This window comes from Orcinus orca, chromosome 9 (assembly GCF_937001465.1).
Source record: "Orcinus orca chromosome 9, mOrcOrc1.1, whole genome shotgun sequence".
Classification (NCBI taxonomy): Eukaryota; Metazoa; Chordata; class Mammalia; order Artiodactyla; family Delphinidae; genus Orcinus; species Orcinus orca.
The window spans coordinates 104,912,872-104,934,693 of NC_064567.1; the positions used below are offsets into that span (position 1 = coordinate 104,912,872).

Consider the following 21,822-nt stretch of genomic DNA (forward strand, 5'->3'; position numbering starts at 1 on the left):
TTTAAGCCCTGCAGTCTGTGTACTTTGTGATGCAGCCCTAACCAACTAGAGCAGGTGGAATATACCCCAAGATCCCACACACTAATAACCATCCCTTGGGGGATGAGGGGGAGTAGCAGATGGGTAATTACATCACATCACAGCCGGCACTGCCCCTGCACTCTGTCCCGGACACCATCCAGGGTCCTACAACCACCCGACATGGGCACATGGCTGTCTCCTCTCCTCCCCAAGCAGAAGGGGGGAAGCAAGGCTGTCTGAGGACATGAGGCTGCAGAAGCCACATGGTGGGATTGGTTCAAGATGGCAGAGGAGAAGGACGTGCTCTCACTCCCTCTTGCAAAAGCACCGAAATCACAACTAACTGCTGAACAGTCTTTGACAGGAAGACACTGGAACTCACCAAAAAAGATATCCCACATCCAAAGACAAAGGAGAAGCCACAATGGGACAGTAGGAGGGGCACAATCACAATAAAATCAAATCCCATAACTGCTGGGTAGGTGACTCACAAACTGGAGAACACTTATAACACAGAAGTCCAGCCACCGGAGTGAAGCTTCCGAGCCCCATGTCAGGCTTCCCAACCTGGGGGTCCAGCAAGGGGAGGAGGAAACCCTAGAGAATCAGACTTTGAAGGCTAGCAGTATTTGATTGCAGGACTTTGACAGGACTTTGAGAAACAGAGACTCCACTCCTGGAGGGCACACACAAAGTAGTGTGCGCATTGGGACCCAGGGGAAGGAGAAGTGACCCCATTGAAGACTGAACCAGACCCACCTGCTAGTGTTGGAGAGTCTGCTGCAGAGGCAGGGGGTGGCTGTGGCTCACCACGGGGACAAGGACACTGGCAGCAGAAGTTCTCAGAAGTACTCCTTGGGGTGAGCCTTTCCAGAGTCCGCCATTGGCCCCAACAAAGAGCCCTGGTAGGCTCCAGTGTTGGGTCGCCTCAGGCCAAACAACCAGCTGGGAGGGAACCCAGCCCCACCCATCAGCAGGCAAGCAGATTAAAGTTTTACTGAGCTCTGTCCACCAGAGCAACAGCCAGCTCTACCCACCACCAGTCCCTCCCATCAGGAAACTTGCACAAGCCTCTGAGATAGCCTCATCCAGCAGAGGGCAGACAGCAGAAGCAAGAAGAACTACAATCCTGCAGCCTGTGGAACAAAAACCACATTCACAGAAAGACAGACAAAATAAAAAGGCAGAGGGCTATGTAACAGATGAAGGAACAAGATAAACCCCCAGAAAAACAACTAAATGAAGTGGAGATAGGCAAGCTTCCAGAAAAAGAATTCAAAATGATCATAGTGAAGATGATCCAGGACCTGGGAAAAAGAATGGAGGCAAAGATCGAGAAGAGCAAGAAATGTTTAACAAAGACCTAGAAGAATTCAAGATCAAACAGAGATGAACAATACAATAACTGAACTGAAAAATACACTAGAAGGAATCAATAGCAGAATAACTGAGGCAGAAGAATGGATAAGTGACCTGGAAGACAGAATGGTGGAATTCACTGCTGCGGAACAGAATAAAGAAAAAAGAACAAAAAGAAATGAAGAGAGCCTAAGAGACCTCTGGGACAGCATTAAATGCAACAACATTCACATTATAGGTGTCCCAGAAGGAGAAGAGAGAGAGAAAGGACCCGAGAAAATATTTGAAAAGATTACAGTCTAAAACTTCCCTAACATGGGAAAGGAAATAGCCACCCAAGTCCAGGAAGCACTGAAAGTCCCATACAGGAAAAACCCAATGAAAAACACACCGAGACACATAGTAATCAAATTGGCAAAAATTAAAGACAAAGAAAAATTATTGAAAGCAGCAAGGGAAAAATGACAAATAACATACAAGGGAACTCCCATAAGGTTAACAGCTGATTTCTCAGCAGAAACTCTACAAGCCAGAATAGAGTGGCATGACATGTTTAAAGTGATGAAAGGGAAGAACCTACAACTAAGATTACTCTACCCAGCAAGGATCTCATTCAGATTCAATGGAGAAATCAAAAGCTTTACAGACAAGTAAAAGCTAAGAGAATTCAGCACCACCAAACCAGCTCTACAACAAATGCTAAGGGAATTTCTCTAGTGGGAAACACAACAGAAGAGAAGGACCTACAAAAAGAAACCCAAAACAATTAAGAAAATCGTAATATGAACAGACATATCGATAATTACCTTAAACGTGAATGGATTAAATGTTCCAACCAAAAGACACAGGCTCGCTGAATGGATACAGAAACAAAACCCATATATATGCTGTCTACAAGAGACCCACTTCAGACGTAGGGACACATACAGACTGAAAGTGAGGGGATGGAAAAAGATATTCCATGCAAATGGAAATCAAAAGAAAGCTGGAGTAGCAATACTCATATCAGATAAAATAGATTTTAAAATAAAGAATGTTACAAGAGACAAGGACGGACACTACATAATGACCAAGGGATGAATCCAAGAAGATGACATAACAATTATAAATATTTATGCACCCAACACCTCAATACATAAGGCAACTGCTAACAGCTATAAAAGAGGAAATCGACAGTAACACAATAATAATAGGGGACATTAACACCTCACTCACACCAATGGACAGATCGTCCAAACAGAAGATTAATAAGGAAACACAAGCTTTAAATGACACAATAGACCAGATAGATTTACTTGATATTTATAGGACATTCCACACAAAAACAGCAGATTACACTTTCTTCTCAAGTGTGCATGGAACATTCTCCAGGATAGATCACATCTTGAGTCACAAATCAAGCTTCAGTAAGCTTAACAAAATTGAAATCATATCAAGCATCTTTTCTGACCACAACACTATGAAATTACAAATTAATTACTGGGAAGAAAACGTAAAAAATACAAACACATGGAGGCTAAACAATACATTACCAAATAACCAAGAGATCACTGAAGATATCAAAGAGGAAATAAAATTCCTAGAGACAAATGACAACGAAAACACGATGATCCAAAACCTATGGGATGCCGCAAAAGCAGTTCTAAGAGGGAAGTTTATAGCTATACAAGCCGAACTCAAGAAACAAGAAAAATCTCAAATAAACAATCTAACCTTACACCTAAAGGAACTAAAGAAGAACAAACAAAACCCAAAGTTAGCAGAAAGAAAGAAATCATAAATATCAGAGCAGAAATAAATGAAACAGAAACAAAGAAAACAATAACAAAGATCAATAAAACTAAAAGCAGGTTCTTTGAGAAGATAAACAAAATTGATAAACCATTAGCCAGACTCATCAAGAAAAAGAGGGAGACTCATCAAGACTCATCAAGAAAAAGAGGGAGAATCAAATCAATACATCAAATCAATACATCAAATCAATACAATTAGAAATGAAAAGGGAGAAGTTACAACAGACACCGCAGAAATACTACAAGCAACTCTATGCCAATGAAATGGACAACCTGGAAGAAATGGACAAATTCTTAAAAAGGTATAACCTTCCAAGACTGAACCAGGAAGAAATAGAAAATATGAACAGACCAATCACAGGTAATGAAATTGAAACAGTGATTAAAAATCTTCCAACAAACAAAAGTCCAGGACCAGATGGCTTCACAGGTGAATTCTATCAAACACTTAGAGAAGAGCTAACACCCATCCTTCTCAAACTCTTCCAAAAAATTGCAGAGGAAGGAACGCTCCCAAACTCATTCTATGAGGCCATCATCACCCTGATACCAAAAGAGACAAAGATGTCATAAAGAAGGAAAACTACAGCCAATATCACTGATGATTATAGATGCAAAAATACTCAACAAAATACTAGCAAACAGAATCCAAAAACACATTAAAAGGATCATACACCATGATCAAGTGAGATTTATTCCAGGGATGCAAGGATTCTTCAATATACACAAATAAATCAATGTGAAGCATAAAAACCATATGGTCATCTCAATAGATGCAGAAAAAGCTTATGACAAAATTCAACACCGATTTACGATAAAAACTCTCCAGAAAGTGGGCATAGAGGCAGCCTATCTCAACATAATAAAGGCCATATATGACAAACTCAGAGCAAACATCATTCTCAATGGTGAAAAACTGAAAGCATTTTCCTCTAAGATGAGGAGCAAGAAAAGGATGTCCACTCTCACCACTATTATTCAACATAGTTTTGGAAGTCTTAGCCATGGCAATCAGAGAAGAAAAAGAAATAAAAGGAATACAAATTGGAAAAGAAGAAATAAAACTGCTACTGTTTGCAGATGACATACTATACATAGAGAATCCTAAAGATACTACCAGAAAACTACTATAGCTAATCAATGAATTTGGTAAAGTTGCAGGATACAAAATTAATGCACAGAAATCTCTTGCATTCCTATACACTAACAACAAAAAGTCTGAAAGAGGAATTAAGGAAACACTCCGATATACCATTACAACAAAAAGAATAAAATACCTAAGAATAAACCTACCTAGGGAGACAAAAGATCTGTATGCAGAAAACTATAAGACGCTGATGAAAGAAATTAAATATGATAGCAACAGATGGAGAGATATACCATGTTCTTGGATTGGAAGAATCAATATTGTGAAAATGACTGTACTACAGAAAGCAATCTACAGATTCAATGCAAACCCTATCAAATTACCAATGGCATTTTTTACAGAACTAGAACAAAATATCTTAAAATTTGTATGGAGACACAAAAGACCCAGAATAGTGAAAGCAGTCTTGAGGGAAAAAATGGAGCTGGAGGAATCAGACTCCCTGACTTCGGAGTATACTACAAAGCCAGAGTAATCAAGGCAATATGGTACTGGCACAAAAACAGAAATATAGTTCAATCTAACAGGACAGAAAGCCCAGAGATAAACCCACGCACCTATGGTCAACAAATCTATGACAAAGGAGGCAAGGATATACAATGGAGAAAAGACAGTCTCTTCAATAAGTGGTGCTGGGAAAACTGGACAGCAACATGTAAAAGAATGAAATTAGAACACCCCCTAACACCATACACAAAAGTAAACTCAAAATGGATTAAAGACCTAAATGTAAGACCGGACACTGTAAAACTCTTAGAGGAAAACATAGGAAGAACACTCTTTGACATAAATCACAGCAAGATATTTTTTGATCCACCTCATACAGTAATAGAAATAAAAACAAAAATAAACAAACGGGACCTAATGAAACTTAAAAGTTTTTGCAAAGCAAAGGAAACAAGACGAAATGACAACCCTCAGAATGGGAGAAAATATTTGCAAATGAATCAATGGACAAAGGATTAATCTCCAAAATATACAAACAGCTCATGCAGCTCAATATTAAAAAAACAGACAACCCAATCAAAAAATGGGCAGAAGACCTAAATAGACATTTCTCCAAAGAAGACATACAGATGGCCAGGAAGCACATGAAAAGCTGCTCAACATCACTAATTATTAGATAAATGCAAATCAAAATTACAATGAGGTATCACCTCATACCATTTAGAATGGGCATCATCAGAAAATCTACAAACAACAAATGCTGGAGAGGGTGTGGAGAAAAGGCAACACTCTTGCACTGTTGGTGGGAATGTAAATTGATACAGCCAGTATGTAGAACAGTATGGAGGTTCCTTAAAAAACTAAAAATAGAACTACCATATGACCCAGCAATCCCACTACTGGGCATATACCCAGAGTAAACCATAATTCAAAAAGACACATGCACCCCAATGTTCATTGCAGCACTATTTACAATAACCAGGTCATGGAAGCAATCTAAATGCCCATCGACAGACGAATGGATAAAGAAGATGTGGTACATATATACAATGTATATATGTACTCACTAAATATATATATTTTAGTCAGCCATATAAAAGGAACGAGATTGTGTATTTGCAGAGATGTGGATGGATCTAGAGACTCATACAGAGCGAAGTAAGTCAGAAAGAGAAAAACAAATATCGTATATTAACACATATATGTGGAACCTAGAAAAATGGTACAGATGAACCGGTTTGCAGGGCAGAAATTGATACACAGATGGAGAGAACAAACGTACAGACACCAAGGGGCGAAAGCGGGGGTGGGGGGTGGGGTGGGGGTGTAATGAGTTGGGCGATTGGGACTGACATGTATACACTGATATGTATAAAATGGATGACTAATAAGAAGCTGCTGTATAAAAAAATAAATGAAATTTTAAAATTTTTTAAAAAGGCATTGGTGACTTAGAGTGGCAAATTAACATCAATAATATAGATTATGATGCCAAATCCTCTCAGCTTCTATCGAAAAGCAATTATATTAAAATGTTCTACCCTCCTAAATGTTTTAGGCCTTATACTACTGAGATTTTGTGTATTTAAAATCTAAGTCAAGAAAAGCATTTTGGAATGCCCTATTTAATTGGGCGGAACGCAATCCTGCGGGCCAAACGAAAGGCAAGGCACTGTAGCCATTAAGAGCATTGGCTATGTGCCAGACTAAGTCTGACTCTCAGTTCTGCCATTTAAGTTTTAAATAACCTCTCTGTGTCTCAGTTATCTTATCGTAAAAATGGAGATGATAATGAGCATTAAGTACCTAAATGAGTTGATATTTACCAGACAAAGCAAATACTGTAAGCGAGCGCTCTCATTTTTATTAATAAAATTATTGCTGCTAAAAAAAAAGCCACTCGGGGAACCTCCGGGCGGCCTCTGGTGGCACCTGCCCACCTGCACACAGGCTGCTGCCGCTTCAAATGAGCAGGGAGCCTCGCCTGCCTCAGCTCCTGGGCCCCACTCTCTTCAACCACCCAGTGGGAGCGAGAGTCAGGTCCTGGACACTCTTGTGAATGATGCGTTTGCGGAAACAGAAGGAGAGGATGAGCAGCGAACGCATCAGGAGACCCGGTCTACGCGGCCGGCGGCGCCTTCTCTCCCTCTGGCCTTCGGGAAGCGGTTTCCTGCTGGAAGCACACCACCCCCACCCCCGCTTCCCACCCCGGCTGAGCGATCGCCGGAGGCAACCCGGCCAGTGGGAGGGGCACCGCCTGGTAGAAGAGCAGGCGGGGTCAGACGCTGGGGATGGAACAGACTGTGGATCAGCAGAGGCGGGGAGGCCCCCAGAGGCCTGGCGAGCGCTGGGGGGACGCTGGGTGGACCAGGTCGGGTGCACGAGGCCCGGGCCAGGGTCCCGGCTGCAGGCCGTGCTGAGTTAGAAAACCAGATTAGAGATAAACTGAATATTAATGGTCTGCCCGGACTTTTAAATCCTCCTAATTAACCTATTAATCTAAGCGGGTGGGGAGCTGCCGAGTCCCAGTTGGCACAGAGGCCACTCGGCGCTCCTCCACCCTGGGCTTTTGCTCCTAAAGTCACGCCTGATTTCTGGGCACCTGCTCGCGTTACCAAGTGTTGTGGGAACTTTAACGCATGCCAAGGCCCTCAGTTCCTCCCGAGCTCTGCGGCCCGAGGGGGGACACCGGAGCCCAGGGAGCCGGGAGGCTGATCAGCGCTGCCCCCAAGCGGACGGTGGCGAAGGAAGAAGCCGGGGATGTTGGACGGATAGGGCAGAATCCGATCCCACTGGAGGCATATAAAGAGAGTTTATGAAACAAAACTCCCAACTCCGGGAGGACCAGATGCTTGCTCCTGAGCTGAGTGAAGTGCACGGCCCTGCAGGGGACACTGAGCCTGCAGGCAGGGAGACCATGTGATGTATGACACTGGGTCTGCAGGGCGTCCCCATCTGACACTGAGCCTGGGAAACACTGGGCTGCGTTCCTACACCATCGCTTCATCAAAAAGACAAGGGAATGCAGAGAAAGCACCGGTGTGGCGGTGTATATGCATGTGTGAGTGTGTGAGAGAGACAGACAGGAAGTTCCCACCCGCCCCCCAACCTGGGGAGACCCTCATACGGTGACTGTCCTGATCCCCAAGTGACTAGGAGCCCCCAGGGCTGTCTTGGACACGTGGGAAGGGGCGCTTTGGGTGGGCAGAGTGAACGGGTAGTTTTAAACGTAGACTTTATTATTATTCAGGCACAATGAGACCAGCAGAGTCTCTGGTCGTCACAGTTCTCAAGAGGAGGGGACGTCCCTCACCCTGCAGGGCCTCACAGGGAAGCAGCAGGGTCAGTCGGGGGCAGAGGAAGCCAGGGAAATCGTGGGCAACAGCCTCTATTGTGGTTTCCATGGCAGCAAAGGGCGAGCAGGCTTAGGACCGGCCAGTCTGAGTAATGCCCGTGGGCTCTGGACACAGGGCTGCCCCGGTTGCCTGGCCCTGGCCCGGGTGAGGAGAGCAGGGGACAGTGGCCTGAGTGTGGGAACCTGCAGCGGAGGCTGTCTTGAGTGTGAAAGGCATGCCCACGGGCAAAGCCTTCACTGTCTTCAGGGATTAGCTCGCCCTGGGGGGCCATCCCTCCACAGTCAGGAAGCCCAGGATGTCAGATTAGTAGCAACACAGAAAATGAAAAGGCCTGATGAGTGACTAAGGGCTGCACAAATCCCCTCCAGTGGGCAGGCATGTGGGAAGGGAGGAGTCCCACAAGGCGCAGAACCCAACCCAGCAAAGACCTGTCCTTGGCCTGCATCCTGTGAGACCACCGCACACACTCACGCAAGGGACAAGCTCTTATGGTCACGTGAGTGCAGGACACATAGACCCAAAGTTCCTGGGCAGTTCCATTATACACTGAATTTTCCAGGAATGCAACCACTTTAAAACCCAGTGGAAGATTATTTGATGGGGAAGTTGTTCATCATTTCAGAAAACCTCATCCCATCATGGGTGTGATGCCAGCTCGCTGTCTGAGTCTGTGGTTCAGCACAGCTGTGGCTACGGCATAGCCCGTGACCCACAGATACATGTTAGAGCTGAGACGCTTCCAACAAACGTGGAACCAAATGCTCTTAAAGTTAGCATAGTTTCATGAATGCGCTAAATTTTACTAATAAAGGTTTTCTGAAAACTGTTTTACGTTGCTGTCATTATATATATATATATATATATATAAGCATTATAGCACAATAAGAAATCCATTGTATAAAAATTACACATTCAAATGATTCATAGGGAGGCTTCCTGTTAGATTTCAATCTTATTCTGATGCTGTTCCCAGGGATCTCCCTGTGTCTTCTCCACGAACCCTCTTTATTACTGTTCTTTCGTCCAGTCCACCCTCCATTTCCTGACACTGACTACAGAATATGATAACCAAAGTCTAAAATTCTAGAGTCTGAATGGAGGCCCTGACATGGGGTGGAATTATAAGACGGATGTATCTGCCGTTTCATCATTATCAGCCCCCTGAGATGACATGGGATCATCTGATCGTACACTTTTAAATAAGACCCAGATCACTTACCAAATATCATTCTTTTATCCGGTCCATTTGTGTCTAATTTTTCCTACTTTAATTAAAGTTATTTCCATCTTTTTTATCATATACAAGTGAGTCTTATCTGTCATTACTTACCTGAGTATTAGCTTTATTCTACTCTCTATCTCCTCTGTTTCTTTTACTTTTAGTACCAAATGCTTTCTGATCATTTTTTTAAATTTATTTATTTATTTATTTTTGGCTGTGTTGGGTCTTCGTTTCTGTGCGAGGGCTTTCTCTAGTTGCAGCGAGCGGGGGCCACTTTTCATCGCAGTGCGGGCCTCTCACTGTCCCGGCCTCTCTTGTTGCGGAGCACAAGCTCCAGACACGCAGGCTCAGTAGTTGTGGCTCACGGGCCCAGTTGCTCTGCGGCATGTGGGATCCTCCCAGACCAGGGCTCGAACCCGTGTCCCCTGCATCGGCAGGCAGACTCTCAACCACTGCTCCACCAGGGAAGCCCTTTGATCATTTTTCTTCCCTTAAACATATAAACTTACTCCGAGCATCCGAGTACCTACCTCATTTTGTGTTTTAATAAAGTCAGGGCTGAGCATTGAGAATTCGTATATTATTTCATTACGAATTACTTTTTCTTTCTCTTTTATATTACAGTTAAGACATTACACTAATTTTTAAATCATCTGCAGGTATCACATGTGCAGGTAAGCTTTATTATCTGTGAATTTCGTCTCAAGAGAGTCAACGGTGTGTTACAAAATATTTGTCTTAAAAAGAGCAAACTGGGTCAGGGAGCACCTATAAATTGTAATTACTACTTATGGATCTGAGAGCCCACCGATATTTTCTAGCAATTTTAGTTTTTGGTTATTATTGGCAGACTTTGTCAAAGTTGAAAATAAATACTATGTGTTATTTAAGGATATATAAATTACCAACTGCAATTGTTCTTTTAACTTTTGCAACAGAAGCATCAGGAATTTCATGATTAAAAAAAGGAGAAATATTTATTGCCATCTTTGGCCGACTGTGTCTTTTTGTTTTTATACCTGTGTTACAAAGATCTCGGAGTTTTGATCTTTGATTTTGGAATAGACTCTGGCCTTCCTAACTAGCCAGTAGTTCAACCACCCAGCGTGGCCCCCAACCCGATGCCGGCAAACCCCAGACCCAATGTGGCCCTCGTGGCCTTGGTCCTTCCAAAAGATAAGCAAATTGGGCTCTTAGGTCTCCTGGCCTCTCAAGGAAGACAGCTTTCCCTTCCCTTCTGAGCCCCAAGTTGACCTGATTTACCTTTCAGAAAAAAATAAAATGCTCTCTAGAAACCGCCAGCTTGATAAGGGATGACTCAGCGCTTCCTCACCAACCAGCATTCCCCCCATCACTCAGCTTTTCTGGGCCAACTTCCCCTCCTCCATGAGCTCACCCAAGCTCCCTTTTCTCCCCCTGAAACATGATCTACAAAGTGGGACTTGTGAGCACCAGACACGTCCCTCAAGGGCTCAGTCTTTTTCTTTTTAACTATCGTAAAGTACATATCACACAAGTTACCACCTTAACCATGTTTAAGAAAACAATTCAGGAATGTGAAGTACATTCACACTGCTGTGTAACCAACTCCAGAACTGCTTTCACCTTGTACCATCTGAACACCAGTCCCCACCGTCCCCTCCTCCAGCCCCTAGTGACCCCCATTCTACCTTCTATCTCCATGATTTGGCTACTGCAGGTATGTCACTCAGCAATCTCCAGAGAAACAGAATCAGAAGACATAGATACATACGTGTGTGTGTGTGTCCATAGACAGAAGTTTACTATGACACATTGGGCTCATGCAATCATGGAGGCTGAGAAGTCCCATCAGCCGTCTGCAAGCTGGAGGCCCAGGAGAGCCAGTGGTGTGGTTCTAGTCTGAACCCGAAGGCCTGAGAACCAGGGCGGGCTGCTAGTACAAGTCCTGGTCTGAGTCTGGAGGCCCAAGAACCAGGCACTTCAGCATCCAAGGACAGGAGAAGAGAGATGCTCCAGCTTAAGCACAGGGAAAATTCACCCTTTCTGTGCCTTCCTGTTCTATTCAGACCCTGGGCAGCCTGGGGGATGCCCACCCATATTGCTCCACTCATTCTAATGTCTTCTGGAAACACCTTCACAGACATACCCAGCATCATGTTTCACTTGCTATCTGGGCATCTTTTAGTTCAGTCAAGTTGACACATAAAATTAACCATCACACTAGGTATTTCATATAAGTAGAATCATACAGAATTTATCCCTCTGTAACTGTTTATTTCATTTAGCATATAATATCTTCAAGGTTCATTCATCTTGTAGCAAATGTCAGAATTTCCTTCTTTTTTAAGGCTGAATGACATTCCATTGCATGTATAGACCACATTTTATTTACACATTCATTCAGCGATAGACACTTGGGCTGCTTCCACGTTCTGGTCACTGTGAACAACGTTGCTATGCACGTGGATGCCCCAATATCTCTCTGAGACCCTGCTTTCAATTCTTCCGGGCTCAGTGCTTTGGGTGTTTGCTGCTCTTGCAAGAAGCCTCTTCTGGTGGAAGCATCTCTCTGGTCTGTCCTGCCCCTGAGCTTTCTCCACCAACTCCCAGACCCTGGTCTCCAGGGCATCTTCTGGAAAGTCGTGGTCACATCACCTCTCCACCCTGCACCCATTCATCAAACCTCCCCTCCCTCGAGGCAGTGCCTGGGGAACTGGACACAGCCTATGGCTAGCTGATTGGTTCCCAGTGTCCAGAGTTGCCAGAAGCAGCAAAACTTGGAAAATTAGTGAAAACCTCATTCTGAGGAGATTCGGAGGTCCAAACAAGAAGGACCACATCTCTCTACAAGCCCAACATGCAAACTCATCATTGGAGCAGGAAGCAGAGCCAGGAGGTAGGGGGACGGGCACAGACCGGGATGAGAGGAGAGGGGGAACACACACGTGAGTTCTCAGGAGCCGGGCGGGAGCGCCGAGCAGACAGGACCAGCTCAAAACCGGTGGATCTCAGCGCACATGCGCGGTCCATCTCGCTTCCAGGGCACATCGTCACCTTTTGAAAGATACCTGCTCGCAGCACGTCCACATTTCACTCAAGGGTCTGTTCTTTCAGTTCCTCCGGGAAGACAGAACCAAGCCTCTCACACTTTTTAAAGGAAGAGTGGGAAGAAAGAGCATTTCATCGACAAAACCGCTGAAGTAAACTCTTTCGGCCAACACCAGGCTGCTTTGCTCCGAAACCATGTCTCTCTCCCTTCTACGCTGTTGTATGCACCACCACCCCTCCAATCTTTTCCTCTTCTTAAATTATTTAGCCTTCTGAGAAAACAAAAAACAAAACATATAGTCAATTTTTATAGTCTATCTCCTGCACTAGTTATTGTAATTTTTATCATAGAGAAGAAAAAATTGTCTTCTATGTATGTGCAAATTTATGCTCCTGCGAGCTCATTAAACCTTTTTATAAATTCACTAAATATAAACTTTACTTTTTAATAAATGATTGGTTCAAGTTATTTGCTAGGATTTCCACTGAGAATTATGTTTTTAAACTTTGACCTGAGAATTTCAATTTTCTTTCATAACTTTGCAAAGCATATTGTCATTTTTCTTTGGAAACTTTGAAATATTAATTTAAATTCTTATAATGAAAACTAGTGATTTTTATTGCTTATGTCCTTGGCATGATGTTTTGAAAGGCCTTCCTCTCTTTTTTTTTTTTTTTTTGTTGTTGGGGCGAGTAATATCGACTTTATTCAGAAAGCCAGCAGACGGAGAAGATGGTGGACTAAACTCTTTTTTTGCGGTACGCTGGCTTCTCACTGTTGTGGCCTCTCCCGCTGCGGAGCACAGGCTCCGGACGCGCAGGCCCAGCGGCCACGGCTCACGGGCCCAGCCGCTCCGCGGCATGTGGGATCCTCCCGGCCGGGGGCACGAACCCGCGTCCCCTGCATCGGCAGGCGGACTCTCAACCACTGCGCCACCAGGGAAGCCCCTTCCCTCTCTTTAAAATCATACTTTTCCTATTTCTTCATTATTTTTAATGCTACTTATTTTGATGATTTATGAATGAGCAAAACATTTTCTCCCTAATAGATTGATTGAATTACGTATCTTTTCTCCTTGATTAAAAATGCCAACTTTGATTCAAGGTCAGCACCACGGGGGCATGAGATGCTCCCTCTGTCCACCTCCTTCAATGTGCAATTCGTAAAACACCCGCGACTCAGCAAAGGTTCTTCTGCCCAGTACACCAGGACCCTGGAGAGACCCTCACACCTGCCTGCCTGAAGGTATAGAGGAGGCGGGGCCTGCGATCCCCGTCCCCACCGGGGCCACAACAGCTGAGCCCACAGCCCGGAGAACCACAGCACCTGGGAGGTGGGGCACACGATCCCAGACTCGCAGCACAGAGGCGCCCACAGCCACAGAACGGCGCCAACAACCCCGGGCCCTTCAGCCACGGTGGCACCCATGACTCCAGCCGCCCCATCTGACAACCCCAGACCTGGGGGAGACGCCTGCCACCCAGGCCCCTCCCTCCCCCTCCTCACCATGCCAGGCCACCTGGGATGCAGGGAAGGCATCCTCCAACCTGGTGCCCCACGGTGGCAACGCCAGTGGCAGAAGGAACCAGGACTCCAGAGACGCAAAGAGCAGGAACAAGGGCAGTGGGGACACCTCTGGCAGAGGCCGTGGACGGGTGGGAAGTTCTGAGTCTCAAATGCAGCCGGGTGCTGCTCAGATAAGAGAAACCAAAAACTTGAGCTACAGCACCACCTACTGAAAAAACAGAAAAGGGCCTCTAATCACCAATCTGTTGAACTGTTAGAATCAAAGTTAAAAAATGCTTTACCAAAATAAGGAAGGTGTTCACTACCTCAAGTGTGCCAGCAGAGGAGAAGTTCATCCAGCTCCACAAAAACATAACATGACAGCACAGAGAGAAAAGTGACAATTCTCCAGAAACCAAACTTAAAGTCACAGGAGTTTGTGATCTCACTGATAGAGAATTCAAGATAGCTGTCAAGAAGAAACTCCACGAGCTGTAAGAAGACTCAGAAAGGCAGTTGAATGAGCTCAGGAATAAAATTAATGCACAGAAGTAATACTTTGCCAAAGAGACTGAAACTCTAAAAAAGAACCAAACAGAAATCCTGGAGCTGAGGAACTCAGTAAATGCGAGGAGGAATGCAATAGGAAGCTCTGGAAATAGAGCATACGGAAGAGTTACTGAGCCCAGAGATAAAAATCTAGAAACGATTCCGGTAGAAGAGGAGAGGGAACTAAGATTCTTTAAAAAAATAAAAAAATTCAGGACTTCCCTGGCAGTCAAGTGGCTAAGACTCCTCACTTCCACTGCAGGGGGTAGAGGGGTTCAATCCCTGGTGGGAGAACTAAGATCCCACATGCCATGTGGCCTGATAAACTAAAGATTAAAAACAATTCTACAAGAACAAGGCCCTTCACCACCTCCACACAGGACGCCGCTGACGCTCTGGTTTGGAGGGGCTGCCGACCCCCACCCCCCCACTCAGCTGCCTCATTCCCAGCCCAGCTTCCCTCCAGGTTCTGCCACCCACTGACCTGGCTGAGAATAAGGTCCTTTCATTCCTGCTGCATGGCACTCTCTGAACCCCTGACCTCGATCTCCAGGGGCCCAGACTCTCCTGCCCTCACCTCGTCACCCCCGGGTTCCTCAGACACAGGATCTGGGGAATCAGGGTGTCTGCTGTTCCGTCTTCAGGAGGCCCCTGCTGGGGAGCTGTGTGGTGAGCTCAGTAGGCCCCTCCAGCACCTGTCCTCACAGGGTCGGTGCTGTCAGGATTCAGAAGTACCACCTTTTCCTCAAGCATCCACAGCTCCCTTTAAAACACGGCCTGGGCTTCCCTGGTGGTGCAGCGGTTAAGAGTCCTCCTGCCAGTGCAGGGAATACAGGTTCGAGACCTGGTCCGGGAAGATCCCACATGCCGTGGAGCAACTAAGCCCGTGCGCCACAACTACTGAGCCTGTGCTCTAGAGCTCGCGAGCCACAACTACTGAGCTCACACGCCACAACTACTGAGCCCACATGCCACAACTACTGAGGCTGTGCTCTAGGGTCTGTGTGCCGCAACTACTGAGCCCACATGCCACAACTACTGAAGCCTGCATGCCTAGAGCCCGTGCTCCGCAACAAGAGAAGCCACCACAATGAGAAGCCTGTGCACCGCAAAGAAGAGCAGCCCCCGCTCGCCGCAACTAGAGAAAGCCCGCATGCAGCAATGAAGACCCAATGCAGCCAAAAATTAATTAATTAACTAATTAAATAAATTTTTTAAAAAATAAAATAAAACACATCCTATCAACTCCCTTTCTGATGTCTTATTTAAAGAATAAATAATGATCTTAATGTTCACATACATTGGTTCACACTGTTTTTTAAGTTGATTTTGTCATCTTATAAAGTGCAGAATTCTTACCAGGAATCAAGTTGTTCAAGTACCATCCACATGAGAAGTAAAGGCCTGAATCAAAGAGAATCATCCAGCAAACCCAGCCAAGTGTCATGCCCACTAGTTCCAGAGACTGGTACCTATTACCCCACTGAATCCCTGGAAGCAAGAGGAAGGTCAGAGTCAGAACCGCTCATCCTCTTTCAGGCAGACTTTGGTGAGGTGAATTCTTCAGTTCTGGAGGCAAAGCTGAGCACAACTAAAACAAAAGGAAGGTCAAGGCCATGGGCCCTGTACCTCCTGTGAAATGTTAGCTTCGTCTCACCCTGATTCAGGGACAGCAGGTGGGTGACCATTATCAATGCCTGAATACCTAACATTTTAAAAAAGTTTAAAGTTTGCCTTACTTATATCTATATACTATCTATATAGTATATATATATACTATATATATTACTTGCTTAACTAAAACAATCTATATTTAGGGAAAATAAGCATGTTTTAAAAAAAAGATGACGGCTCCTTGAGAACCCAAACTCTAAATTATACTATTCTTCTCGCTCTTGGAAAACATATAAACAGGATATATAGGATCTGCAATAGGAAAGAATCATTCTCTTACTACAATATGTTTGCAAGTTATTGCTGGATTAAAATATAATTTGTTTTAAGAAAAATATTCATCTTTCTCAATTTTCCTATGGTACTAACCTAGAACTCGATAAAATAAATGTTTTAATATTGTGTACTTTTTGGAATTTGGTCCAAAATACTCAAAGAATCTAACAGTGACCATTTTTCTGCCATATCCTTATGATCCAATTTTGTTTAAAAATCAGTTTGAAGAATTCAGGATAGGTCATTTCAGGATTACTCATCTGTTTTAATACATTTTTAGTGTAGTATAGTTCAGAACAGTTCAACATGTTTTACAGAAAAGTCGGAGAATTTCAAGACTGGCACAAATTAATGAGCTAATGTAATGCTATCTGGAGTTCAGTTTCATATATGGCATATATTTTCCCTGTGTTTTCAAAAACACACCACAAAAAAACTATATAAACATCTAAGAAATATGTGTCTGTTCTGGTCTAGGGTTTTAGTTGACAAAATCTCAATATAAGTGAAAAACGTTGCCAACAAATTTTTTTTTTAATTATTGTAGGATGAATTAATAGGAATAAAATACAGAGAAAAGAGGAGAGATAACTGCTCTATGCTGGTTAGATCTCCTTCTGGATCATGGCTTCAAGAAGGATCCAGAAACCCTGGAGGTATATAAACAGCTGTCATGTGAAAGAGGTGGTTAGAAAGAGAAACCAGGAACAGTGGGCAGGAAATCCAGGAAGACAGACTGCAGCTCAATAACTGTCTAAGAGACGAGACCCTGCACAGCCCGTTCAGGGGAGAATTCCGAGGGTCACTAATTGACCAAGTGTGTTTCAGGGGTGTCACGGGGTAGCCCCAGGCACTGGTTGGGCGGCCGACCTGGAGCACAGGAGGCCAGGATTGTCCTTGTTCCTAAAACCAGGGTAACTGGATGGAAGGAGGGGTTTACATCAGCTAAACCAACGCAAGGATCTCCTTCCAAACCTTCCGCTTTGTAACTAATGCTCTCTACTGTATCGCTTGCAACACGATAACTAAATTTCCAAAAACCTGAGTCACATTTTTAAAAACTGCATCCTCTTACCTGCCTCTTGCCCTTCCAGGAATGTAACCAAAAGTACTCCTTGTCCGAAGGCAGCTGTGGAGAGGAGGTACTGCTTGCAGATGGAGGGGGAGAAGAGAAAAACTGCAAGTTAGTGCCCGATTGGGCCATAGGAAGTCCACAGCCCTAAGTTCAAATAACGAAACCCATTCAGGCTCTTAATGATGCCAAACGATCCCTCCAGGCAGCCACTCCACATCTGAGCCCAAGACTGGGCCGCGCGTCAGTCTGTTCCGAAAAGCATAATAACAAGACAGTTTTTAATGTTAAAAGGAATTATCGCTCTTTACTGCAGTGCTTGAAGTGTGGTAAATCCAATGCACTGTACACAGAAATGTATAACACAAAACAGCGGCAAATGGAATAGAGCAATTTCCTATGTATTTTTATTAAGTGAATGCCCTGGAGCACACTGCAGGCAGACTGATGGAGACTGCACACGAGAAGAGGGCGCATTGGAGGAAAACGTGATTTCATTTCCAGTGGGGAGGTCTGGTGTTTTAAAAAAAGGAAGCTCATTGAAAAAGTATCTTACGTTTAAAAATGTAATGTACCAGAGTTAGATCCTTTGTTGGCTAGAAACCATTTCAACATGTAAAAAGGAAATCAGACTTTGTAGACATAAAACCTTAAATCTAAGGATTGAAATAAAAAACAAAAAGCATCTGTTGAAATTCAGGCCGGGTGGTCAGTGGCTCTTTTTCTGTATGTAAGGAATACCTGGTGGGGGCACTGAGTGGTCCCAGTTGTTTTCATTATTCTGAAAACATCCAATTAACACACAAAATTACTGACTACCGGTGTGACATAAACTAACCCAAACTGGATAACATACTGATGAATACCGTGCAAATCTAGGCAGACGAGTCGAGCCGTGGAAACCAGGGCAGACTGAAGGGTTTACTGGTGCTGGAGAAGAGGAATTTGGCTTTCATGGAAGCGTTTTACCCCGAGGCCCGAAATGAGCAGAGACCTTCACCCCACCCACAGCAGTGAGGCTGACTGGCCCAGGACGGGTGACCTCTGAAGGCCTCAGGGGCCCCCTGGCAACCCTGGGTGGCTTTGTTCTAATAACTGAGGTATAGTTGTTAGTCCAAGTGAACAACATAGTGATTCGATGTTTTCATAGATTATCTTCCACATAAAGTTACAATAAAATAGTGGCTATATTCCCTGCCCTGCACGTCACATCCTCGGAACATTTATTTCATACCCAGTACTTTGCACCTCTCACTCCCTACCCTATCGTGCCCCTCCCTCCACCACTCCCTCGTACCCACTAGTCTGCTCTCTGTATCTGTGAGTCGGCTTCTGTTTTGCTACATTCGGTCGTCTGCTGGATATTCTAGATTCCGCCTTTAAGTGAAAACATACAGCGACTGTCTCTCTCTCTCTGACTTCTCCCACCTGATCCCACCCCAGATTCTCCCTCAGGGACTCCAATCACACTCCCCACAGGGTGCCATGAGGACGTGCTCTGCCCTTGAGCTCAGGGATGTTTACGTGATGACAGGCCTGTGACGCAGGCCCTGAGACGTGGCTCCACCATCCCTTCCAATGTACTGTGTGTCCCTGCTGTGTGTCCCAGTACTGTGTACTGTGTCCCAGTGCTGTGTACTATGTCCCTGCTGTGTGTCCCAGTGCTGTGTACTGTGTTCCAGTGCTGTGTATTGTGTCCCTGCTGTGTGACCCAGTGCTGGCCCTACTGTGTGTCCCAGTGCTGACCCTACTGTGTGCCAGTGTTGGGTACTGTGTCCCTACTGGGTGTCCTAGTGCTGTGTACTGTGTGTCCCTATTGTGTGTCCCAGTGCTGTGTACTGTGTCCCTACTGTGTGTCCTAGTGCTGTGTACTCTGTGTCCCTACTGTGTGTCCCAGTGCTGTGTACTGTGTGACCCTACTGTGTGTTGGCACTGAGCTCACCAGGTAACAGTCATCAAGAATGGATGAGTTTCTGTCTTCTACGTATTTATAGCACAGACTTGGACATATTCTAATGCTTTTGGGGAGGTACATTCTAAATGGATAGGTGACTCTGACACTGCCAACGGAGAGATCTTTCCAGCTAATGTGATGTAATTCATGATGCTTCCAAAAAAAAAGCTCATTTTTTACTTCTAAAATAGCTTTGGAGATCTGTTTCCTTCCATGTGTGAAACAAAGAGAAACTGAAGTCATGCGCTTCCTTTAGGACGCTTCCGATTTCTCCAAGAGTCTTCAGAGGAGAGTCCCTATTCCATGAAAAACACCAGTTTTTCATGGCCCGCCCTTCAGCAAACCCTCCGTGGTGTCAGTGAACCCACCACCGCAAGGCTGCAGCTGAGGGTGGAGTACACACCAGGGAGATGGGGGAGCCCCACACACCTGACAGTGATGCACTGAAACGTGCTGCGGGGTACACGGCAGCCTTGCTCTGCAGTTTCACAAAACAACACACTGACGAGGGAGGCCTGCAGGCCGGCACGATGTAGGGCAGGAAGCTGGCCGCGCAGGGCAGGCTGCTGCACAGGGCAGCCGAGCTCGCCCGGCCGAAGGATGCGCTCAGGAGGTAGCTCAGTGTGACCACCGACACCCCGGAGTCCAGGAGGAAGAGGACGCCATCCAGGTGCTGCTGGAGGTGAAGACGCCGCTGACCCCGAGGATGAGGGCCAGGGCGGCGCGGCTCACCGTCAGCTTGGCCCCGTGCTCCGGGAGCCGGGCCAGCAAGTGGACGGCGGGGGGCAGGCCTATCATCTTCACATACTGTCCACACAGGGAGGACCGGTCATCACGGGGTTGAGAGAGGACAGGGCAGGTGCGGCCGGGGGGACAGGCGAGCCGGAGCTCATCCCTCCCTGGGGCCGCCAGTGTGGAAACACGGCCTCGGAGACGCCGCGCTGGACGCTTCCTCCAGAGTCAGCCATTGATGCGAATGAACCCCCTGCAGAGCAGGTCGCTGGCCATGGGGAGGTGAAGAAGGGGGACGAGGTGGCCTGAGAACCACCTCACAGCTGTGAGAAGGCAGCTGCAAAGGGGAGAGACCCCAGACCCCAGCCTGACTGGCCGCAGACTCGCTGCCTTTCCTGGTTTATAGAGCTTTTGTCGGTTTTGTTCCCTCTTTTTTTTGTCATTTGGTTTGTGTTGGTTTTGTTTAATAACAACAAAGAGAAAAATGAAGGGGGAAACACTGGGCCTTAAGCTCTTCACTTCAGGGGTGACTGCTCAGGTTCTAGAATGTGTTTTGCAAAGTAATTCAGTTTGAAGTAATAACACTAAAATTAATCCGTCCACTGAAACGACCGCTTGCTCACCTATAACGTGGTGATACACCAGGGTGTAGGGCTGGTTACTTGGCAGTGAGAGCAATTCATATGCACGCCCCACGCTGGCGGCCCCGGGCAGGGAGCTCAGCACCACCAATGCCCAGTCCCAGGCCTTACACCTGGGGCCCAGCTGGATGGGGAATAAACACAGAAATCCAGGAATGCATTCGTGCTACAGAGGTGAACAACACGCAGTACAACAGGGCAACTCTAGTCGAAACTGAATAACTCTCTGCACTTTTCCTTTGCTTTAATAAATGAGTGGATACCATGTGCCGGCGTGTCTGCCCGGCTGAACGGGAAGGCAGGTCTTTACCAGGCGCTTTTATGAACTTTCATTCTTAAAAGCAGTTTTGATAGTTTCAAGTTTTAACAACACTGGGACAAAAACGGCAAAGCTGTACATAAAGAATTCCAGCCGTAAACAAAGACAGGAATTCCGTCCGTGTGTTTGTCTGGGTTGCATAAACACTGCTGAGTGAGGGACTCTTGTGGGCCCGTCCTCAGCCTCCTTTCCTGTCCTGGATGGACTAGACGTGTCACCTGTGCAGCTCTGCCAGGGCCCTGGGCTTCCGTGCAGAGCGAGTCTCCTGGGACGGCGGGACCCAACCAAGGGCATGTGGCGTCCCGTCCATGATGGGGCAGCCGTCAACCCCCAACCCCCCAACGCCCCCTCCTGTCCCCCAGGCTGTTCACCTCCTCCAGCTGGATCTCCCACTCGTAAAGCAGCCTGCAGACCACGCTGGCCACGGACACCATCCACGTGAGCATCGCTATCAGCGGGAAGAAGGAGCTGACGCTGTTCAAGAACCTGTGGGGACAGTGCGGTCAGCATCCACCACCGCCCCAAGATGCTCACGGTGAGTCCTGCTCCCACGCTTCGTCCCGCTGTCCTTACGGCCCCAGGGCTCGCTCAGGACCAAGACCTGTCAGACCCTGTGCCTGGGGCAGAACCGCTGTCGGGCGTCCTGATTTATAGGTGTGCGAACTCACAGAGCACGAGGAAACTTTACAGACACAGAGGACCTCCTCTATGTCTGTAAAGGAG

The 21,822-nt window shown here is 45.9% G+C and overlaps 1 protein-coding gene across 1 annotated transcript in view; it reads right to left on the bottom strand.

The window, feature by feature from the left end:
• The window catches only part of ABCA13 (ATP binding cassette subfamily A member 13), a 301,396-nt gene that overhangs the window by 158,500 nt on the left and 121,074 nt on the right, over positions 1–21,822 (bottom strand). The window contains 6 exon segments of the mRNA XM_049714700.1: positions 15,159–15,194; positions 15,791–15,922; positions 17,457–17,558; positions 19,837–20,067; positions 20,070–20,214; positions 21,471–21,585. Coding sequence (XP_049570657.1) covers positions 15,159–15,194; positions 15,791–15,922; positions 17,457–17,558; positions 19,837–20,067; positions 20,070–20,214; positions 21,471–21,585 — 761 coding nt within the window.